This window comes from Pygocentrus nattereri, chromosome 11 (genome assembly GCF_015220715.1).
Source record: "Pygocentrus nattereri isolate fPygNat1 chromosome 11, fPygNat1.pri, whole genome shotgun sequence".
NCBI classification, from domain to species: Eukaryota; Metazoa; Chordata; class Actinopteri; order Characiformes; family Serrasalmidae; genus Pygocentrus; species Pygocentrus nattereri.
Genome location: NC_051221.1, coordinates 5,426,093 through 5,450,665, shown reverse-complemented (window position 1 = coordinate 5,450,665; position 24,573 = coordinate 5,426,093). Strand labels below are relative to the sequence as shown.

Genomic DNA, 24,573 nt, shown 5'->3' with positions numbered 1-24,573 from the left:
AACAGGGAAAATGCAGGGCCAACTGGTCGCCAAATTGCCTCTCTGTTTTCCTTCAGTAAGTCATTGTTTAAAAGTTGTATTTCGAGTTTTCTCAGGTTGTCTTTTTCTCAGAAACAGGTCATGGTCTTGTGAGGCCCCTGGAATGGTAACTAACTACACTAAACACTAAATAAGTGCCTGAGTAGTGAGATTACACAGTACTTGACATGCATGTCATGGAAATCTCCATCTGTTTTGAGAATGAACAAAATTAGCCTTGTCAATCATTAATGTGAAACATTGTGTCTCCACTGTAACAGTTTATGCCTGAACTGAAGGCCAGCTCCTGTTATAATTGTTATAATTCGCATAATATTCAGGATTAGACTCAAGTTAACGTCCAAGGTCTCTAAAAAGTCTTTCACAACAAGTTCAAAGGCATCTGTACCTCTCCTGCTTCGTTTGTTTATTGTCCAGCTTTTACATGTATGAAGAACTCCAGAGAAGATCATAGCCTGAACAATTCTGATCTTTGTAGGGAAAAAAAACTATTCATTTGAACATTTCTTCTTTGTTTAGCTGACTTCTGATCCATAGTGGATCTGAGTAGGCAAAAGCTCTCCACTGTTTCTACATGTTTTACATCAATGGTAAGGTTAGTGGTTTTCCCTGTTGTCAGTACCTTAATCTTTGTCATATTTAGCTGATATGTGCTATTTTTTCACTCTGTTCTTTAACCTTCCTAATAAAGGCTGTTAGGCCTTCCAGTGTTTTTTTATTTTTTTGAGTGTTCTGTTGTCCATATATCGAAAGTCACAAACACTTGTTTCATTAAATGTTCTGCATGTAGGTTGAACAAGTCTGGGGACAGTGGGCAGCCTTGTTGAGCTCCTTTACCAATGTGGACATCTGTTTGCCCTTTCTGTCTTGACTGCATCTGATTGATTAGTATTGCGATCCGTTATTAGAACTCTGAGAACTATGAGATGCTGTATATGGTATTCCAGTTTTTTCTAAGGACATTACATTTAATTGTTTTGTGGGGTTCTGCATGCAGGAAGATCATAATTGCAGTCTAGCAATAGGCTAATGTTTTAAAGCTCTGGGGTCGTAGTACAGAATCTTTTTGTCTTGACATCTGACAGGTCAAGATATGATTTTGCATCAGTTCGTATTAGAGAAGCAAACCAGCCTTATTTTACAGCATCTTACCCCAAGTCAAGAAATCTTAACCTACTTGATCAAAGTCGACTATAAATTGTTACCTAACACCTGACCATACATGGCTGATCAAGCTAATTAGCCAGGCAGCTACCATTACTGATCTACAAAACAGGCCAACTAAAGTGTGATAAACTGAAAGTTAGCAGTACTGTGTCTGTGCCCCCATTTGTTTATCAGAGTCGCCAGTCTGCAGTTTCAGTCTCCATTTCCCAAATGTTTTAGCCGAGCGTACTAATTTTACTCCTACTAATAAACAGACACACATTCAGCAGCGTCTCCTCATTATTCACCACCATCACTGTAATATTTCATAATCAACATTTACAAAGGAAGGTGATCACAGGGATGGTGGAGTTCGATTCGGCAGCGTCTGAGATTTCTAAAGTTAGAAAAGAAAAACATCTCCCAGTGAAAGCCGCATTTTACAGTAGAAATAACTGGAGCTCATTATGCTGGAAGTGAACTATGCTGCCTGACTCAGCTGCCTCAAAACCAGAGAAATTGACCTTAAACAGAAGTTAGGACCCTGCTGGGGTTCATCCTAAAGTTAGGACAGGATTAAGGAGGTTTAGTCTAGTTAGGATGTTTGTGTGATGCTGTTTTCTGATCTGGAGGGAATGATGAAATTATGAAGTTAGAAACTCTTATAATGGAATAGCCACTGTCCGAAATTCAGTACATACTGAAGTTGTCAAGGTGACTGAGCAGATAAGATTTCAGACTTAAGACGTTTCTGTAATATGACCTCTGGATTCTACAGTATGAGCTGTGACTGCACAACACTTGATACACTCAAAAAATAAGAGCACACAAGACCTGTCTGAAATAATAATACATTTTATTCATATTGCTTTTTAGAAAATGTTTACAAAATGCTACTTAGAAAACAGCGATCAAACCAAATAACAGTATTATAAGAAAAAAATAAAATAAAGTTTACCTTGATAAAAAAACTAACAACAAGCTGTCTCTGATCAGGAATGCTTGACACTGGGTGCAAATAGAAACAAAATAGTATTTTTCAGATATCTGAATATCCGCTAAAACTAAATGACATGTACAAGTACAAAGAACAGCATTTATAAAATTGAAATATTAAGAGAAAAATAACCAACTTTTAAGTAAAAAGAGTAAACAGTAATAGAACAAAACACTCATATACCCAATTTAAAAAAAATTGTGTAAGTCAGGTTCCTTGTATAACTGAAGTTTCCTGATTCTATTAATAGTTATCTGATAAAGTGAGTCATGTTTGGTGTTTATGCACACAAACAACATGTAATTCAAAACAACAGTGAGTTAAAACATAGATAATAATATTCTGAATGTTATAAGATGTAGCAGGAAATGGTGAATTTTACATACTGATACAAAAGAGAAATTTCAGCACTGTGTATCATTTTACACAACTCTGTAGCCTGTGTAAGAACTCTGAAAGTCATAACCAGTTAAACAACAGAACAATTTAATAAAACAGGAGGCTGGAATAGAATAGAGCAGTAATGAAGTCACAGCGAAGTCCAGAGATTATTCTTTTGGCTTTATGACATGGGTATATAGCTGTTCATCTTCTTCCTGGTTTAGAAATAATAAAAAAAAAATACTCAATAAAACTCTTCAAAACCTAAAATCAAGATCTTGAAAACATTTTATTTGTTCCACCTGATCTATACTTCTCAGAAATCATGGTTTTGTTGAATAATTAGAATTATCTAAAGTATAACCAATCAGAAGAGACTGTAGTGAGTTTTGTGTATTTACCTTTGGTGTGGAGTCTTTCAGGGGATATATGGTCTCGTAGGTAATCTGCTGGTTATCTAGTTTAGAAAAGGAACAAAGTCCTTCAGACACAAACAAACGATGCAACAGCTTTCAAAACAAGACTTAATACAGCAATATTTGAGGATCCATAAGAATTCATAAACACTGGGAAGAAAGGACTGGTATGAATATGACTGATGTTAATACATCCTAGTTCTTGCCCATAATACATGGAGAGTCAACTACTATACAGGTGTTGAAGGCTGAACAATTATAAATAACAAAAAAGCAACAAAGAGTTATTTTTGAAAACACTTTTATTAAGCAATAGCCATGAAATATGGGGCAGTCATAGGCTGGAGGTTGGGGAACTGGCCCTGTGACCGGAAGATTGCCGGTTCAATCCCCAGTGCCAACAGTCCATGACTGAGTTGTCCTTGAGCAAGGCACCTAACCCCCAACTGCTCCCCGGGCGCCGTGGATAGGGCTGCCCACCGCTCTGGGCAACACCTCATTTAACTACCATTAAATTACTAAGTAGAAATGCATGTCTGAAAGGAGCTTTAGAGGAAACAGTAACAGGTTTTAGTTTGTAGCATAATAATGAAGGCAAATAACGAATGCAAATCTGAGAATAAACTGGTAGATGGACTCAGTGGGTTTACCTGTCTTTTGGGCCCCTGGAAAGGTTGCCAGGTAGTAGATGTTTTCCTGTGTGTTTTTTCGGTCACTTGCTAATAGAGAAATACAGCATGATCGACTGAATCATTTGCTGAATATTACCAGTAAGATACACAACATTAAAAAATTTCACATGACTGATTTCCAACATGAAGCTTTTGATTTTTTTTGATTTACTGTCAACATCAACGAAAAGCTCCACTGAAAATCAGAAAACTGGCAGGCTAGTTTAGATACTGTGGTCATTCACACTGATCAACAGAATCATAAATAAATTAAATACATTATACATTTATCATGTATTCTGTGATAACATTTATAACATTATAATTCTAAAATATTGTCAATTCTGACAAAAAGAATTGGACTTCCTTCTTTAACCTGACTAAAACTAGCTTATCAAATCATAATAAAATATGTTTCATTTATTCCTTCCATATGCGTCGATATTAAACTTACCAAATTGTGTGGCTGTCGCAAAGTCATCAATAGAGTCATAGAAATGCTCCTGATTCCGCTTAACAGCATGCACTGCAGAGACATAGAGCAGAAATCACACTGCAGATATCGCTCTTTGAAAAAGTCAAAGTTACCAAAAGCTTTATTTGAAGCAACACCCACAGAAAAACCACTTAATCTTTGAGGAATGTCTAAATTAATAAATGTTTCTTTTTTAGATTTACTGCATTTGGCTGACGATCTTCTCCAGAGCAACATAAAATTGGATCATTTTACACAGGTAGGCGAAGGTGGTATTAGGAGTATTGCCCAAGGACTATTATTGGTATAGTGTAGTCTGCTTACCCAGGTGGGGATTGAACCCCAGTCTACAGTAGAGCAGAGGTGTTACCCACTACACCACACCAACTTTGCTTTAAAAGAGTTGTGTGAATGTGGAGGACATTTCCATAGTTGAAATAAACTCCATTTAACTTGAATGTTCTGTGTCTAAAACCATACATCCAAGCCAAGGCCCATTTAGGCCCTTTAATTTTTTAAAGTTGTGTAGAATTAGGAGTGGGAACTGGTATAACAGTCGAAATGCTACTGAAGTATCAACAACTGTTTTCCACATTCCAGCTGTCTGAAGGTCAGAAGGGTATGGAATGCACTTAAAACATAAATGGCTTAAGCATTTCCCATTCCACCTTAAACACTTACAACCCAATTTCCAAAAATGTGGAATGTGAATAAAATGAGGAGACTGACTGCTGTAGTTTTGAAAGTTAAATGTTTTCCCGTTCTTGTTGATACAAGATTTCAGCTACTCAGCAGTCCGAGGTCTTCTTTGTTTTATGTTTAATTTCTTAATGCACCAAATGTTCTCAGTGGTGAAAGGTCTGGACTGCAAGCTGGTCAGTTTAGCACCAAGACTTTTTTAATACGGAGCAATGTTGCTGTAATATATGCAAAATGTGCTTTGACATCGTCTTGCTTAAATAATCAAGGCCATCCCTGAAAAAGACGTCATCTGGAAGGCAGCATATATTGCTAAAACATGTATATCATTCAGCTTTAATGGGGCCTTCACAGATAAGTATGTCCCCCACACTATGTGCACTAATGCCCCCCTAAACCATCATGATTACTGGCTTTTGAACTGGGCACTGATAACAAGCTGAGTGGTCTTTATCCCTGAGGACACAGTGTCCAGGATTTCCAAAAAGAATTTCAAATGTTGATTCGTCAGACCACAGGACACTTTTCCTCTTCCCCTCAGTCCATTTTAAATGAGTTCAGGCCCAGAGAAGGTGGCAGCGTTTCTGGATCCTGTTTATATTTGGTTTCTTCTTTGTGTTTTAGAGTTTAACTTGTGTTTGTGGATGCAGTGATGAATTGTTTTCACAGGCAGTGCTGTTTACATACCAGGATGTGACTGCAGCTTCACTTAAAATGGAAGTCCTGAAATAGCTAGAGCCCACCAGCAGGCCCAAAGTTTTTTTTACACTCTTCTATAACATAAGAATGTCTGAACCACTTTGCACAGAAGTCCCTGTAGTTACTGAATAATAAGCTACAGCATGTAATAAGTCTGATATTTTAAGAGGATAAAAGCTGATTAAATTTGCACTAATTTCTTTAGGAATAAAATCCATCTATTTTTTTAGTTTACTCTTGTCAAGAATTGAGTTGATTGTATCATATTTAATTCATGTGGACCTGATATACACATTTGAAAAAGTAAGTGCACTTTTTCTTTTAAAGTGCGCTTCAGTGTCACCCAGTTGTGGAGTCCCACTGCTCTGCACATTGAAGTATGCAAGAGTGTATAAAATGTTATCACCTTTCTTTTTGTAGAAATATCTCAGTGAGTACAGAATCAGCACCACAGCAGAACAGCAGCCTACTGTAACTGTGATCAGGAAAATCCCCAGAACTGAAAATAAAAACACAAGATCACCTCACAGGATCGATACACATCTTCACCCTGAGGCTGTTTAGCCTCCTAAAATGACTTCTGAATGAAAAATAATACTAAAATCAAACGATAACTGCCATTTGCCATCCTTGGCTGGTTTAAAGGCACCTGAAGAACATAACAACAGTAAGTGATAATCCCCAGCATTTCTTACTAAGACCCCCTGCACAGAGCCTATTTCCCCTCTTCTGACATGCCAGATTCACGTGAGCTGTTCTCTTCATCAGCCTAATATCTAATCTCAACTATCAGCTCATATCAATAGAGTCTCCTACTGCGTCTTGGACAGGCAGATAATGGTCAGATGTAAATACATAAAATACACATTGTCTGAATAAATACTGTGTTATGTGCATGTAAACACAAAAAAATGTGATCATTTATTTAAAAAAAAAAAGAAATAAAAAAAAATTTCTACTGAGGAAAAAGCTGGAACACCTTATGGCCTAATAGCTGGTATTTCCTCCTATGACTGAAATAACCTCTATTAGATGTTTCCTATAACTGTCTACCACACTCTGGCATTGACTAGGAGAAAGTCTCTCTCTATGCAGGTTTCATTCAGCAGTGTGATGTTTATACATGCACAGCCCGTTTCAAATCACCCCACAGCATCTCAATAAGATTAAGATCCGGGCTGTGACTGGCCATTTCACTACTCTCTATTTCTTACTTTTGAGCTGTTCCTTGGTGGGTTTACTTCAGTGTTTCGGGTCTTTGTCATGTTGTGTGGTCCACCTCCATTTGAGCCTCAGTTTTCAACCCACTGAGCGTTCCACTGTGTACCTGCCTTTCTGTTTATGACCATTTTGCTTGTTTTTCCCGACTCCGTCTTTTTGCTTTGCTTGTTTTGACCTTTTGGACTGTATTCTGGAAATTGCCCTTTTGCCCCACCCTTTGGATTGTTTGCCCAATGCTATATTTGTGTTTCCCATTTCCCTCAGAAAAACTTCTCTTGATCATTTTTATTGATTCTTATTAATAAAATAAGGAATTCATAGTGATGGACAGTTTGCCAGACCTTGCTGTAGCAAACCCACCTCAAACTATGACATTTCCCCTCCATGCTTCGCAGTTGGTTTGAGGTTCTTTGGTTGCATGTTTCCTTTGCACGACATGTCCAAATAATTCAACTTTCAATAAGTCAAGTCCTCTGTTTTTGTCTAGGTCTTTTCTGGCAAACTTTAGTCTTACTCTGTTTTTTTTTACATCAAGTGTTTCCTCCTTGAAAGTCAGACTTGTGCAATCCCTTTCTGATAGATAAATTCTGGTAGATCCATGTACTTTGACAGATACCTGTAGGTCCTGTGATGACATTTTAGGATTTGTTGGAGACTTATTTACACACCTCGTGGTCTGCTCTTGGGCCGAACTTGCTATGATAGCCTGGCCTGGCCATATTAGCAGTTGTTTTAGATGTTCTCCAATTGTAAGATCCTGCCAAGACCCCCATTCACTTCAACAATACAGATCAGAACTAAATGTCTGAGGTTTAAATCCAACAGCCTCCTCCAAAATCCAAAATCTAGCAAATCATTTGCAGTTGATGAGGTGACCTGATTCTAATTTTAGACATTTTAAGTAGTAATAAATGTGGAGTGGTCCTAATTTCTCCTCACAGGAAAATTTAATTTTTAATAATTCATTCTACAAATTATTTTTCAAAGACATTGAGAAATGCCTTCTTTTTTATTTACTTATTACCTCCATGTGAAATGTTGTTGAAATGAAGATCAAATGTCCATATGTTAAATATGTTAAAAACTAGGGTTGTCATGGGGTGTACTAATTTTGTCACGAAGTTGTCTGTTGATAAACTAGAATCGATAATAAGTAGATTTCATTTTTACATATAAGGTATATGTTATATCCCTGGAGGGATTTCTCTTACCCACTCTGACCCTCCCAAAAATGTCTAAAACAGCTTAAAACTCATCAATGAGTCTTACATATACAGTTTCATAAGAATATAAACCTTGTAAGACATGATCTAGTGCTAGCATGACCAGACATCCTGTTTTTCCAGGGACAATGCTGTACCTCAGTCCATGCCCCAGCATCCCAGCTTCCTAGCTTGTTTTTAAAAGAGGTACATTTGTTCTGTATGTTAAAGGCATTGACAAATTGATTAATTCTATATTTTAGAAGTTACATGTCTTTATATGCATCTAACCATAAAATGGCCAATTACATGAATTAATTTCGCAAAAACCTAATACAGTTGAACCATTTATCAGCCGCTCTTCATCAAAGTGATTTACTGACCTCACTCTGTACAGTGGTCAAATATTCTTGTTTAGTTAACCACCTAAAAATTTAACCAGCTTCAAATCAATACAGCATAATTTTGCCTAGCAGCAGAATGATTTGGTAGATGTGTTTTCATTTTGTCATGCAGGTCGCAATGGCATTATTCTGTAATTTTGATTGAAAAATCGCAACGAAAAAAGTGTGCAATAATATTTTTTGTACAAACTGAATTGAACAAGGCTTTTTTGTCTTTTTGGCAAAATTACTGAAGGACAAACATACCCTACACCTTCAATTTTTCAGACTTAGCACCTTCATCTAAATATGAGTAAAAAACAAACATTAAAACTAACATTAAAATGCATATTTATGTCATGCTTAAAATACACAGTGCTGTATTAAAAATCTCATCACAGTGTCTAGTGCTAGATCATATGATGGCATTACATTAGTAGCTCATACGAACCTTGAGTTGTTCCTCCAGATGAATGGTGAGTTGTATTTGTTGCAGTTTTTGGTGCCGTTGTGCCTGTTCTGTTCGTTTTATTAGTTGTGGATGTGGTTGTAGTCATTGCAGTTTCGGTTGCCTTTGTCTCTGTGCTGTTAGTTGTGGATTTGGTTGTAGTCATTGCAGTTTCGGTTGCGTTTGTCCCTGTGATGTTAGTTGTGGATGTGGATGTAGTCGTTGCAGTTTCGGTAGCGTTTGTCCCTGTGCTGTTAGTTTTGGATGTTGGTGTAGTTGTTGCAGCTTCTGTAGCAGTTATGGATGCGGTTATGTTATTTGTACCTGGAATGTAGGGAACAACATTTGTTGTTTGTGTTTGCTTGGTTCAGTCTGTTTAGCATCATATGACTTGTACATTAAGGCTGCTTACACCTTGCATTAAAATGTGTTTGGGCCTGGTTTTTAAAATGTTCTTTAAAGTAAGTCCCCAATGTGACCACGTAATATTTGATTTTACTTCCCCATATACATAACACAAGTTGTTTTCAGTTATATCTGTTTGCCAATTGTTCAAACGGGCAAAGTTGATATGGACATTTTCATTGGTTCATAGTGTAAGAATGCACTTGTGCCTGATGTGGTCAGTATCTGTTTCTGACCACCTCTGAAAGTTGTCACACCTGGTGCAGTGAAGTGAAATCTGAACGTGATCCATTCTGAATGTGATCCTATCACATTAGATACCAGTTAGATACCAGCCAAGAATGCCAGACCCAGTGTGATTAAATGTTCTCCTGCCCAAAGCTTCAGTCATTAATTAATGGTTTAGTAATTGATTATTCAACACACATTTTATGGTTTAAACTATGACATGCAGGGTACTTTAAACAAGGAAGCCCTCAATGAGAGCCGACCATTCCTCCTCTAAAAAAAAAAACTTTCTCTATTTCAGGAAATCAAATATGGAGGAACATACACTCATCATAGTGTATTAGCTTGAGATAGCTTATTAGCATGTAGCTAATGTTTTAGCTTATGGCTATTCTGCTTTGAGATGAATAAGTAACATTAATAATTGTACAGTTTACAGTTGAAAAACATTCTTTAGCCTAAACCATAATTACAATTGAGGCTTGTACTAAAGCCCATATTTCGGACTTTGCTTCGGTTTAAGAGTCTCCGCTTCAGTAAAGATTCTAGAGTAAAGTCCACCTGAATACAGACCAGAGCCTGTTATACAAAGTAACTGACCAGTGATTTAACACCTCACCCAGACCCCGGACTCATATTAGTTTTAGGGACAATAGCAGTGTAATCAAGATGTTTTATGTTCAAATGTGAACCATAAAAGATAATCAATTTAATGTTTGAAATGGTTTATAATTACTGTTGTTGTTTCTGAAGTCACAATGCAGAGATCTACAAAATTCTAAGAACATGAATAATAGTTTTATTTAAATGAAGTATTTCAGAAAAGTGAAAACTGAATGTCATTCATTCATTAGATTTTTTTACATAATGATTTCTACTTAAACCACAGTGAATTCCATTGAGCTCACCTTTTTCCTCATTTTTGTTGTTGCTTAATGCATTAGATATGGGTTGAAGCGCTGACCTTTCTGATGAAAAAAACTCTATTTTTTATTTGGTAATTGTAAGAAAGCATTATTAATTATTAACATATTGAAGGATTGTTTATAGATTATGAAATGGCACAAAAGCATTAATAATATTAAATACAACCACAATTACAATGAAGTTTGGACGTTGTGTAAAACATAAATAAAAACAGTGAATACAGTGATTTGCAAATCCTTTTCAACCTATATTCAATTGAATACACTACAAAGACAAGATATTTAATGTTCAAACGGATAAACTTTATTGATTTTCGCAAATATTCACTCATTTTTAATTTGATGCCTGCAACACATTCCAAAGAAGTTGGGACAGGGGCAACAAAAGACTGGGAAAGTTGAGAGATTAATTTGGGCGAGTGTAATGATTGGGTATAAAGGGAGCATTCCTGAAAGGCTCAGTGATTCACAATCAAAGATGGGGTCAGGTTCACCACTTTGTTAACAACTGCATGACCAAATAGTCCAACAGTTTAAGAACAACGTTTCTCAACATCCAATTGCAAGGAATTTAGGGATTTCATCATCTACAGTCCATAATATCATCAAAAGTGTCCTGTGGTCTGACGAGTCCACATTTCAAATTGTTTTTGGAAATCATGGATGTTGTGTCCTCCAGGCCAAAGAGGAAAAGGACTGCCCGGATTGTTATCAGCACAAAGTTCAAAAGCCAGCATCTCTGATGGTGTGGGGGGGTGTGTTAGTGCCCATGGCTTGGGTAACCTGCACATCTGTGGAAGCCCCATTAATGCTGAAAGGTACATACAGGTTTTGGAGCAACATCTGCTGCCATCCAAGCGACGTCTTTTTCAGGGACGTCCTGCTTATTTCAGCAAGACAACGCCAAGCCACATTCTGCACGTGTTACAACAGCGTGGCTTCGTAGTAAAAGAGTGCGGGTACTAGACTGGCCTGCCTGCAGTCCAGACCGGTCTCCCATTGAAAATGTGTGGTGCATTATGAAGCGCAGAATACGACAACAGAGACCCCGGACTGCTGAGCAGCTGAAGCTGTACATCAAGCAGGAATGGGAAAGAATTCCACCTACAAAGCTTCAACAATCAGTGTCCTCAGGTCCCAAACGCTTACTGAGTGTTAAAGGAAAGGTGATGTAACACAGTGGTAAACACGCCCCTGTCCCAACTTCTTTGGAACGTGTTGCAGGCATCAAATTCAAAATGAGTGAAGATTTGCAAAAAAAAAATTATCTGTTTGAACATTAAATATCTCGTCTTTGTAGTGTATTCAGTTGAATATGGGTTGAAAAGGATTTGCAAATCATCGTTTTCTGTTTTTATTTATATTTTACACAACGTCCCAACTTCACTGGAATTGGGGTTGTATAATATTTTTGTTATTCTAAGAAAACCTGGACACAAATAAATTAAATAAAATTAATAAATGAATAAAATATTTCAATCTTATTTAATGAAATATGATTTTATAACAGTGAAGACTAAATGACATTCAGTACAGAATGTTGATTTTCGTGTTGATTTCTGCTTAAAATACAGTGAATTCCTTTATGCTCACCTGCTCCCTCATTTGTGATGTTGATTGATTCAGTAGACGGGGTTTGAAGGGTTGATGTTGCTGAAGGAAAAGATGGTAAGAAAGCATTAGTAATTATTAAGATATTTCAGAATTCTTATATGTCATCATATCATGCATAAAAAAAACATTCCGAAGTGCTAATGGAAGTTAATTTAATGATTTTTCATTCCGAGTCATTTTGTCATGAATTCTAATACAATGCAAATTGTGATTATTCAGACTCTCCCCCCAAAAAAAAGAAAAAAAATTGATATTTTGTGGAATTTGCATTTCCCAGATTTAATATTATGTTGACAGAACATCCATGTCAAGTGTCACTGACAGTTTTTTTTTTTTTTTTTGACGCCTACTCTCTGGGGAGAAATGACAGACTTCGTAACTCAGTCAATATCATCATCATCATCATCACCACCATCAGTCCCCAGCTAGTGTCTAGATAAGGGCAATATCGTGAAAGGGACGCTGCTGCAGGATTCCGGACTTGACTGACACATTTTATGATCCACAGCTAACGTTCTTGTTTCATTGAGATCAAACCGTTGTTTCTTTAGGTGTTTCACGTTTTCTTAGGTGCAGTTCAAGAGACGTTGGTGTGGTATACGGTTCACCCCCATTCTACACCTGTCCAAACCATTTCAGCCTATGCTGTTGTATCTGTTCCTCGATGGTTGCTTGCTGTTGACATGCTGTTGACATCTGGCTCGGATGGTGTCGCTGTTAATGTGATGCCGAAGGGAGATGCCAAGGATCTGCCCCAGGCATCACATTTGGGAAGCCTTGGGAGTTTTTTCAAGTCCATGTTGGTAGGGTTAAAGCATCTGATCCATAAAGAAAGAGGATCGGTGTTCGGACAAGGCGGGTGTGAATATGATATTACAAACTCTAAAATATTGAACTATTAGTACACAGATTACTACAGAAAGAGTAATTAATAAACAGGTAACAGGAACTAATTCATATTATAATTCCTTAAAACAGTTAAAATATTAAAACATTTACTCAGTTGAATCCACCACAGCAAAAGTGCGCTGCCCCTTTAAGACCCTGCAGCTAAAACCCCACAGCGCTGAGCGGAAAGTTCGAGAGCGCCCGGTGGAAGCAGAAGGGAGAGGGGAGAAGAGAGAGCGCTGAAGCTGTGAGATACAGCCTGTTTCTCTCAAACTACTGAACTACAGACACTACAAACCCGCTCTACCTGTGTTTCCCAGTCCAGGACCCACAGAGGACGATACCTTTCCCTGATTTAGAGTAAAACAGGCTGGTTTGGTGAGTTAGAGCTCAGTTTAGCTGCTGTATGTGGCTGAATTAAAGACTTTAAGGTGTAACTAATGGCTACATTAACATGGTGCACTGTGGTGCTGTGCTGCTGTTAAATGAGGCTGAGTATGTTGTGTTTAGCTGGGTGGAGGTTTGTGAAGGGAGGTTGTTAAGGAGCTAGGTCAGTGCTAGCCTACAGCTAGCAGCCTGCTGTCCTGTCTCCATGGTGTTGCTGCTGTGGAGCCCGCGGCGCTGTAGCTGGTGAATTTCTTCTAATATCGTATCAAATGGACATTAACTGACAATATTCAGCCTAAATAAGAAAAAAAATACAATTGATAATTGCAAACATAGATAAACTTACCTTTTAACCTGCAAACCAAAGAAAACCTACAGCCACACTAAATAAGCAAATAATTAGAAAAACGACAATATTGACCTAAACTTAATGTGAATTAACCGAATTAAACTAACACAAATAAACCCATAATTAATGTAACCTCAGCCATTAACTAAACTTGAACTAATACATCCTAAATAAAGAACTATGAGGATTATAACCGTAATGTAAAACTTTATATATGAAAATCTTTTTATGTGTGTCTCTGGTCATTTATAGGTGCACCACTCCCAACGGCCCTAGAACTGGTCCATTAGCATAACCATTTGTGATAGTCCTTGCACACAAGTGTTACACGGGTCTTGGTCATCATAGAGATGTTATTCTGCTTCCAAAGGCACAATGTGAGCGAGGCAAACACTGGTGCACTCCTTTCTCCTGAACCAGTCAAACCCGAGTCATCCTGCACTTGTTCAATTTGGATGTCAATTCGAGTGAATGTCACGGTGATGAAATGCAGGTAACATGATGGAGCTTGCCAAGTCAAGCTGGTTCACCAAACATGAACATTTTCCATGGCCTTTAAGTTTTGTTTTACTATTTTAAAGACTAGTTACATCAGCATTGTGTCACTGTAGTATACATAAAGTCATTTTAGCCAAAATATTCTCTCAACAAAAAAATCCATGGCACTTGACAGAAAACTGCCTTTTAAGCAGATGCTGTGTGTTATTGAGGTGTGTATATATATATATAGGACTTAACAGGGGTGTCCACAGTCAGCCTGCAGCCTGCTTTTAACCCATGGTTTCTCATTTAGAGTGTCTTATCAGTGGCCCACCAGCTGTCATGATTGGCCCCTCCCAGTCTTGTCCATGTGTTCATGTTTTGGTTTAGCCCCCTCATTTCATGACTCCGGCCCTGATTGTCTCCACCTGTTTTTTCTCGTTTTCCCTGTGTATTTAAGCCCTGTGTTTGGCATTTGTTCTGTTTGCTTTGTTTGAGTCTCTGTCTGTGTTGGTGGTGTTATCTGCTGTGGTGTTTGTTCTGTTCTGCTTGTTCTGTTGAATTCTGGTTTGTGTCATGTCTTCCCCATGATCTCTCTGTATTGGCTACTTGAACCTGGACCGTTATGACTATGACCCTGGATTTGCCCATAATAAATCTCGGTTATCTCAGCATGTACGTCTGCCTCCTGTCTCCCCGTCACACCAGCCAGCATGTTGCATTTTTTCTTTTCACCTGATGGTGGCAGCACCACAAAATTACAGAGTAATGTGATGCCTCTGTTCTCTGACTTGACCTGCTGAATGACACTTGGTAAAGACCGCAGTCATAGGTCATATATGTAACACTGGGACCTAGTCATTTTAGCAGAATGGCAATATGAACTTTTTCATTAAGAGCCAAAATATGTGTGCCTGAGATGTCAAATGACTGTATGAATTTTTTATCAATAGGTGTGAAACTGAGCATGCATATGATAAATATTCAGGATGGGAGAGAAACTACAGTATCGGAAATCTTTAAACCCCCAAAATTTGATCTGCTACGCCTGTTCAATAAAGTGATTTCTGTTGAATTCTGTTTATTTAAAGTGCAAAAGACATGATCTCACTAAACTGAAATCACAAATTCAGTTTGAACAAGTAAACATGTAAATAGGAATACAATCAATGCGTTAGTGCTGTTTTATTTCGTCTGATTAAACAAATCAATGTCAGCACTTTTCATAAGCACGCATATTGATTGTTATAAGCGCTTACCAAGCTGAATTACTCTGAGCAATGAATGAGCAATCCAACAATAAAAGAGGCCTCCTGCATCTTTAACACAGTGATAGGAAACGCTGATCGCCAATCTTCAGTCACCGTAACAATGTGTTAAATCTACAAAAGGCATTTTCTGCATTTTTTCATAATATGCTACGATTTAAAAAGTCATGTACTATATATGTGGCAAAAAGATATTTCCACCAAGTTCTACATAAAGTTGTTCAAATGTTTTAGAGCTTCGGCCTTATTTTCTTTCGCTATTTTTGAGGATCCTTCATGGTGGAGGGACACGTGACGTGTGTTTAGTCCTCAAAGTAGTATTTAGATTTTCCAATCAATATTCCATATAAAACTCAGTTTAAGAGTCTCCACTTCAGTAAAGATTCTAGAGTAAAGTCCGCCTGAATACAGAGCAGAGCCTGTTATACAAAGTAACTGACCAGTGATTTAACACCTCACCCAGACATTTGACCCCAGACTCATATTAGTGTTAGGGAAAATAAGATGTTTTATGTTCAAATGTGAACCATAAAAGATAATCAATTTAATGTTTGTAATGGTTTATAATTACTGTTGTTGTTTCTGAAGTCACAATGCAGAGATCTACAAAATTCTAAGAACATGAATAATAGTTTTATTTAAATGAAGTATTTCAGTAAAGTGAAAACTGAATGTCATTCATTCATTAGATTTTTTTACATGATGATTTCTACTTAAACCACAGTGAATTCCATTGAGCTCACCTTTTTCCTCATTTTTGTTGTTGCTTGATGCATTAGATGTGGGTGCTGACTTATCTGATGAAAAAAAATCTATTTTTTTATTTGGTAATTGTAAGAAAGCGTTATTCATTATTAACATATTGAAGGATTGTTTATAGATTATGAAATGTCACAAAAGCATTAATAATATTAAATACAACCACAATTACAATGAAGTGGGAACGTTGTGTAAAACATACATAAAAACAGTGAATACAGTGATTTGCAAATCCTTTTCAACCCATATTCAATTGAATACACTACAAAGACAAGATATTTAATGTTCAAACGGATAAACTTTATTGTTTTTTGCAAATTATTCATTTTTAATTTGATGCCTGCAACACGTTCCAAAGAATTTGGGACAGGGGCAAAAAAAGACTGGGAAAGTTGAGAGATTAATTTGGGTGAGTATCATGATTGGGTATAAAGGGAGCATCCCTGTAAGGCCCAGTCGTTCACAAGCAAGGACGGGTGAGGTTCACCACTTTGTGAACAACTGCGTGAGCAAATAGTCCAACAGTTTAAGAACAACGTTTCTCAACATGCAACTGCAAGGAATTTAGGGATTTCATCATCTACAGTCCATAATATCATCAGAAGATTCAGAGAATCTGGAGAAATCTCTGCAAGTAAGCGGCAAGGCAGAAAACCAACATTGAATGCCCGTGACCTTCGACCCCTCAGGCGGCACTGCATTAAAAACCGGCATCATTCTGTAACCGATATTCCCACATGATCTCAGGAACACTTCAGAAAACCACTGTCAGTGAACTCAGTTCGTCGCTCCGTCTACAAGTGCAAGTTAAAACTCTGCCATGCAAAGCGAAGCCACATATCAACACCACCCAGAAACGCCGCCGGCTTCTGGGTGGTGCAGGTACTAGACTGGCCTGCCTGCAGTCCAGACCGGTCTCCCATTAAAAATGTGTGGCACATTATATGACAACGGAGACCCCGGACTGCTGAGCAGCTGAAGTTGTACATCAAGCAAGAATGGGAAAGAATTCCACCTACAAAGCTTCAACAATCAGTGTCCTCAGTTCCCAAACGCTTATTGAGTGTTAAAAGGAAAGGTGATGTAACACAGTGGGAAACACGCCCCTGTCCCAACTTCTTTGGAACGTGTTGCAGGCATCAAATTCAAAATGAGTGAATATTTGCAAAAAACAATAAAGTTTCTCTGTTTGAACATTAAATATCTCGTCTTTGTAGTGTATTCAGTTGAATATAGGTTGAAAAGGATTTGCAAACCTTCCGCCCGAAGACTGCTGGGATAGGCTCCAGCACCCCCCCGCGACCCTGACGGAGAAGCGGCTTAGAAGATGGATGGATGGATGGATGGATTTGCAAATCATCGTTTTCTGTTTTTATTTGTTTTACACAACGTCCCAACTTCACTGGAATTGGGGTTGTATAATACTTTTGTTATTCTAAGAAAACCTGGACACAAATAAATTAAATTAATAAATGAATAAAATATTTCAATCTTATTTAATGAAATGATTTTATAACAGTGAAGACTAAATGACATTCAGTACACAATGTTTATTTTCGTGTTGATTTCTGCTTAAACTACAGTGAATTCCTTTACGCTCACCTGCTCCCTCATTTGTGATGCTGCTTGATTTAGTAGACGGGGTTTCAAGGGTTGATGTTGCTGAAGGAAAAGATGGTAAGAAAGCATTAGTAATTATTAAGATATTTCAGAATTCTTATGTCATCATATCATGCATAAAAAAACATTCCGAAGTGCTAATGGAAGTTAATTTAATGATTTTTCATTCCGAATTTGTCATGAATTCTGATACAATGCAAATTGTGATTATTCAAATTTTTTTTTTAAAGAAAAAAAATGAGATTTTGTGGAATTTGCATTTCCCAGATTTAATATTATGTTGACAGAACATCCATGTCAAGTGATGCTGACAGTTCACAATGCAGAGATCTACAAAATTCTAAGAACATGAATAATAGTTTTATTTAAATGAAGTATTATTTCAGTAAAGTGAAAACTGAACGTCATTCATTCATTAGATTTTTTTACATGATGATTTCTACTTAAACCACAGTGAATTCCATTGAGCTCACCTTTTTCCTCATTTTTGTTGTTGCTTGATGCATTAGATGTGGGTGCTGACTTATCTGATGAAAAAAAATCTATTTGTTATTTGGTAATTGTAAGAAAGCGTTATTCATTATTAACATATTGAAGGATTGTTTATAGATTATGAAATGTCACAAAAGCATTAATAATATTAAATACAACCACAATTACAATGAAGTGGGAACGTTGTGTAAAACATAAATAAAACAGTGAATACAGTGATTTGCAAGTCCTTTTCAACCCATATTCAATTGAATACACTACAAAGACAAGATATTTAATGTTCAAACGGATAAACTTTATTGATTTTTGCAAATTGTCATTTTTAATTTGATGCCTGCAACACGTTCCAAAGAATTTGGGACAGGGGCAAAAAAAGACTGGGAAAGTTGAGAGATTAATTTGGGTGAGTGTCATGATTGGGTATAAAGGGAGCATCGCTGAAAGGCTCAGTCGTTCACAAGCAAGGACGGGCGAGGTTCACCACTTTGTGAACAACTGCGTGAGCAAATAGTCCAACAGTTTAAGAACAACGTTTCTCAACGTGCAACTGCAGGAATTTAGGGATTTCATCATCTACAGTCCATAATATCATCAAAAGATTCAGAGAATCTGGAGAAATCTCTGCAAGTAAGCGGCAAGGCAGAAAACCAACACTGAACGCCCGTGACCTTTGATCCCTCAGGCGGCACTGCATTAAAAACCCACATCATTCTGTAACGGATATTCCCACATGGGATCAGGAACACTTCAGAAAACCACTGTCAGTGAACACAGTTCGTCGCTCCATCTACAAGTGCAAGTTAAAACTCTGCCATGCAAAGCGAAGCCACATATCAACACCACCCAGAAACGCCGCCGGCTTCTGGGTGGTGCAGGTACTAGACTGGCCTGCCTGCAGTCCAGACCGGTCTCCCATTGAAAATGTGTGACGCATTATGAAGCGCAAAATACGACAGCGGAGACCCCGGACTGCTGAGCAGCTGAAGCTGTACATCAAGCAGGAATGGGAAAGAATTCCACCTACAAAGCTTCAACAATCAGTGTCCTCAGTTCCCAAACGCTTATTGAGTGTTAAAGGAAAGGTGATGTAACACAGTGGTAAACACGCCCCTGTCCCAACTTCTTTGGAACGTGTTGCAGGCATCAAATTCAAAATGAGTGAATATTTGCAAAAAACAATAAAGTTTCTCTGTTTGAACATTAAATATCTCGTCTTTGTAGTGTATTCAGTTGAATATAGGTTGAAAAGGATTTGCAAATCATCGTTTTCTGTTTTTATTTGTTTTACACAACGTCCCAACTTCACTGGAATTGGGGTTGTATAATATTTTTGTTATTCTAAGAAAACCTGGACACAAATAAATTAAATTAAATTAATAAATGAATAAAATATTTCAATCTTATTTAATGAAATATGATTTTATAACAGTGAAGACTAAATGACATTCAGTACAGAATGTTTATTTTCGTGTTGATTTCTGCTTAAACTACAGTGAATTCCTTTATGCTCACCTGCTTCCTCATTTGTGATGTTGATTGATTCAGTAGACGGGGTTTGAAGGGTTGATGTTGCTGAAGGAAAAGATGGTAAGAAAGCATTAGTAATTATTAAGATATTTCAGAATTCTTATGTCATCATATCATGCATAAAAAAACATTCCGAAGTGCTAATGGAAGTTAATTTAATGATTTTTCATTCCGAATTTGTCATGAATTCTGATACAATGCAAATTGTGATTATTCAGACTCTCCCCCCAAAAAAAAGAAAAAAAATGAGATTTTGTGGAATTTGCATTTCCCAGATTTAATATTATGTTGACAGAACATCCATGTCAAGTGATGCTGACAGTTTTTTGTTTTTTTTTGACGCCTACTCTCTGGGGAGAAATGACAGACTTCGTAACTCAGTCAGGATCATCATCACCATCATCAGTCCCCAGCTAGTGTCTAGATAAGGGCAATATCGTGAAAGGGACGCTGCTGCAGGATTCCCAACTTGATTGACACATTTTATGATCCACAGCTAACGTTCTTGCTTCGTTGAGATCAAACCGTTGTTTCTTTAGGTGTTCCACGTTTTATTAGGTGCAGTTCAAGAGACGTTGGTGTGGTATACGGTTCACCCCCATTCTACACCTGTCCAAACCATTTCAGCCTATGCTGTTGTATCTGTTCCTCGATGGTTGCTTGCTGTTGACATGCTGTTGACATCTGGCTCGGATGGTGTCGCTGTTAATGTGATCCCGAAGGGAGATGCCAAGGATCTGCCCCAGGCGTCTTGGAAGTTTGGGTTGGGGAGTTGGGGAGTTTTTTTAAATCCATGTTGGTAGGGTTCAAGCATCTGATCCATAAAGAAAGATAGGATCGGTGTTCGGACAAGGCGGGTCTTGATCATCATAGAGATGTTATTCTGCTTCCAAAGGCACAATGTGAGCGAGGCAAACACTGGTGCACTCCTTTCTCCTGAACCAGTCAAACCCGAGTCATCCTGCACTTGTTCAATTTGGATGTCAATTCGAGTGAATGTCACGGTGATGAAATGCAGGTAACATGATGGAGCTTGCCAAGTCAAGCTGGTTCACCAAACATGAACATTTTCCATGGCCTTTAAGTTTTGTTTTACTATTTTAAAGACTAGTTACATCAGCATTGTGTCACTGTAGTATACATAAAGTCATTTTAGCCAAAATATTCTCTCAACAAAAAAATCCATGGCACTTGACAGAAAACTGCCTTTTAAGCAGATGCTGTGTGTTATTGAGGTGTGTATATATATATATAGGACTTAACAGGGGTGTCCACAGTCAGCCTGCAGCCTGCTTTTAACCCATGGTTTCTCATTTAGAGTCTCTTATCAGTGGCCCACCAGCTGTCATGATTGGCCCCTCCCAGTCCTGTCCATGTGTTCATGTTTTGGTTTAGCCCCCTCGTTTCATGACTCCGCCCCTGATTGTCTCCACCTGTTTGTCCTCGTTTTCCCTGTGTATTTAAGCCCTGTGTTTGGCATTTGTTCTGTTTGCTTTGTTTGTGTCTCTGTCTGTGTTGGTGGTGTGATCTGCTGTGGTGTTTGTTCTGTTCTGCTTGTTCTGTTGAATTCTGGTTTGTGTCATGTCTGCCCCATGATCTCTCTGTATTGGCTACTTGAACCTGGACCGTTATGACTATGACCCTGGATTTGCCCATAATAAATCTCGGTTATCTCAGCATGTACGTCTGCCTCCTCTCTCCCCGTCACACCAGCCAGCATGTTGCATTTTTTTCTTTTCACCTGATGGTGGCAGCACCACAAAATTACAGAGTAATGTGATGCCTCTGTTCTCTGACTTGACCTGCTGAATGACATTTGGTAAAGACCGCAGTCATAGGTCATATATGTAACACTGGGACCCAGTCATTTTAGCAGAATGGCAATATGAACTTTTTCATTAAGAGTCAAAATATGTGTGCCTAAGATGTCAAATGACTGTATGAATTTTTTATCAATAGGTGTGAAACTGAGCATGCATATGATAAATATTCAGGATGGGAGAGAAACTACAGTATCGGAAATCTTTAAACCCCCAAAATTTGATCTGCTACGCCTGTTCAATAAAGTGATTTCTGTTGAATTCTGTTTATTTAAAGTGCAAAAGACATGATCTCACTAAACTGAAATCACAAATTCAGTTTGAACAAGTAAACATGTAAATAGGAATACAATCAATGCGTTAGTGCTGTTTTATTTCGTCTGTTTAAACAAATCAATGTCAGCACTTTTCATAAGCACGCATATTGATTGTTATAAGCGCTTACCAAGCTGAATTACTCTGAGCAATGAATGAGCAATCCAACAATAAAAGAGGCCTCCTGCATCTTTAACAGTGATAGGAAACGCTGATCGCCAATCTTCAGTCACCGAAACAATGTGTTAAATCTACAAAAGGCGTTTTCTGCATTTTTTCATAATATGCTACGATTTAAAAAGCCATGTACTATATATGTGGCAAAAAGATATTTCCACCAAGTTCTACATAAAGTTGTTCAAATGTTTGAGCTTCGGCCTTATTTTCTTTCGCTATTTTTGAGGATCCTTCATGGTGGAGGGACACATGAAGTGTGTTTAGTCCTCAAAGTAGTATTTAGATTTTCCAATCAATATTCCATATAAAACTCAGAAGACACAGGTTTGGATAGTAAATAAAATGTCTATATTTGTGTTGTAGTCATAGCGACCTCTGGTTCCTATCACCACCGCTGTAAAAGACATCTGACTTTCTACACCGTTTTACATCAAACCACTCTGAATGACCAAATATGAAAATAAAAGCCATTGTAAAAGACTTGATATACTTGCAGCGGTGACCGCATTACATCTGCATTATTGCACCAGGTCACTAAACATAGTTGATAATGGAATAATCTTTAACTGTAATGCTGCTCACTTGGACCACCAAGTGATGAAGCAAGAACCTGTTTCTATTAAACTGAAATGCTGAAAACTTCATTTTATTAACTCATTTTATTAACTAAGACTAGGCTGATCAGCTGGATAAACAGTCTAAAATACAGCAAACAGGCTAAACAACTACATTAATCTCAAAGGCTTCAAATTAAAGTATTTACTGTATGATTTACTGTAAAACTGCAATATAAAAGTTTAAAGAAAGTCACATGAATGTCTTATTAGCGTCAAATGTCTGCTTTTATTAGATCTGCTTTTAATCCAGGCTGATTCTTAACCACCTCCCTCTGTCTGCTGTGTATGTTATGAAATTCTGGCTTCAGGATTTGTCCAGTGTGGATTTGTACAATATGGAATTGTACAGTTAAATCCCAAATGGTCATTTGTTAAAGATATTTTGCAATGTTTGGGTGCAGCAGTCAATATTTGAGAATTAGACCCAGCGTGGTAAGACGGGCGTACAACACCGTTAACTTGGTGCTAAAAAGACGCTAAATTAGCATAGCCATCACGATGGTCATTTGGAGAGCACTACTTACATAAGTGAAGGTTTTTGCACTAACAGTACTATATCGTGATATCTTCAGTATTACATGACAAAAGGTCTTAAAGGTATACGAAACAATTGCAGAATTCATTGTTCAGAAGTCCATAGCTGCCTAGAAACAATAACATATTCTTAATATTTACATTTCTTGGTGAAATACTTACCTAAGATTATTTAATGATAAATTTGTGTATTTTATCTTAATTTATGTGCTCCCCTGTTTTATACAAGCAGTAAGCCACTTGAGGCTGCGTGTTATAGTGATTTTATCACCCTTACCCATCATAATATCGCCTCGGCTGGCTTATTGCTGTATTAGATAATTGCTGTAATGATAAACTTGGGCCATCATTTGATTCAAGTCTCAATACTGGCTTGATGTTTCAATATTCTCATGATATTTTCAACAAAATCTGAATTAAGAAGAAAAACAATTCTTGTCTCCATGTTGTTGTACAGATTTCTAATGAACATGCCTGTGAGTTGTTGACTGGTGCCCAGTTCAATATCAGTTGTGATATTGCGATGCCTCGACACTTAATTAAGCCCCACTGAGATTATTAATAAAATAACAACTACATAAGTGTGCTCCACCTCTGGTGTAGAGTACTCACCATTGCTGATCATGTGTATGCTTCCACAAAGCAGGAGACAGAAGAACCCAATACGCTCCATCATGCTCGGACAGCAAGTGAGCGAAACTAGTCGAGGATAGTTTCTTATAAAATGGAAAAAAAGCTAAGACACGAATAGCCACTGCCGTGTGAAAACACAGAGCTGTTCACTCACAGCTAAAAGCAGTTCCTGCGGTGTGATGATGTGTGAAAAAATGTGTGAGCATGTGTCAGAGATGGGAACGCAAGACCTGAGTGGTGCTGATTGTTAGGGCCTCAAACAATACAGTTGCAATAGATATAATTCTGCATGTCGCATTTTTGCATTGCGATATCACTACATGCTACACATTTACCCCCCCCATTAAGTTTAATAAAGTACAACTACTGATGGAGTAAGGTACTCTCTGCTACTGATGGTGTTTACACTTAAACACAGCAGCAGAATAACCCAATGTGCTTCATCATGCTCTGACAGCAGGTAAGAGTCTTGACAGCGAGAGTCTTAAGTAAAAGGAAAGCTAAGACAAGAATAGTCTACTTCAAGAGAACACATTTCTTCCTGTTCACTCACAGCTATAAACGGTTCCTGCAGGGTGACAAAATGTGTGTGTGTGTAGATTGCATCTCGTGTCAGCGACTCAGACTCGAGAATCGTGAAATTTCAGCCAGACAAACCAAAACCGATGAACAGCAGCATGCCTTTAACAGGAAAGAGGCAAAATGAAACCATTAGCTTGCAAATAGTTTGGATAGCAAGTATGCTAGAAAACACATT

At 37.7% G+C, this 24,573-nt stretch overlaps 1 protein-coding gene across 5 annotated transcripts; it reads right to left on the bottom strand.

Annotated features, from left to right (window-relative positions):
• Nucleotides 1-2,402: 2,402 nt before the first annotated feature.
• LOC108416644 (integumentary mucin C.1-like) lies at nucleotides 2,403-23,892 on the bottom strand. Of its 5 annotated transcripts, XM_037542594.1 has the most exons (13): nucleotides 23,796-23,892; nucleotides 19,706-19,765; nucleotides 18,175-18,228; nucleotides 17,684-17,743; nucleotides 16,066-16,119; nucleotides 11,930-11,989; nucleotides 10,319-10,378; nucleotides 8,781-9,101; nucleotides 5,930-6,022; nucleotides 4,105-4,176; nucleotides 3,630-3,698; nucleotides 2,965-3,020; nucleotides 2,403-2,778 (listed from the first exon to the last, which is right to left on the bottom strand). In XM_037542594.1, exons 1-13 carry the CDS (start codon nucleotides 23,857-23,859, stop codon nucleotides 2,731-2,733), a joined length of 1,071 nt encoding a protein of 356 aa, XP_037398491.1. In that variant the 5' UTR covers nucleotides 23,860-23,892; the 3' UTR covers nucleotides 2,403-2,730. The 5 variants fall into 5 exon arrangements, with proteins under 5 accessions (XP_037398491.1, XP_037398492.1, XP_037398494.1 ...); XM_037542595.1 differs by lacking the exon at nucleotides 10,319-10,378; XM_037542597.1 differs by lacking the exons at nucleotides 16,066-16,119; nucleotides 17,684-17,743.
• Between the last annotated feature and the right edge of the window lie 681 nt (nucleotides 23,893-24,573).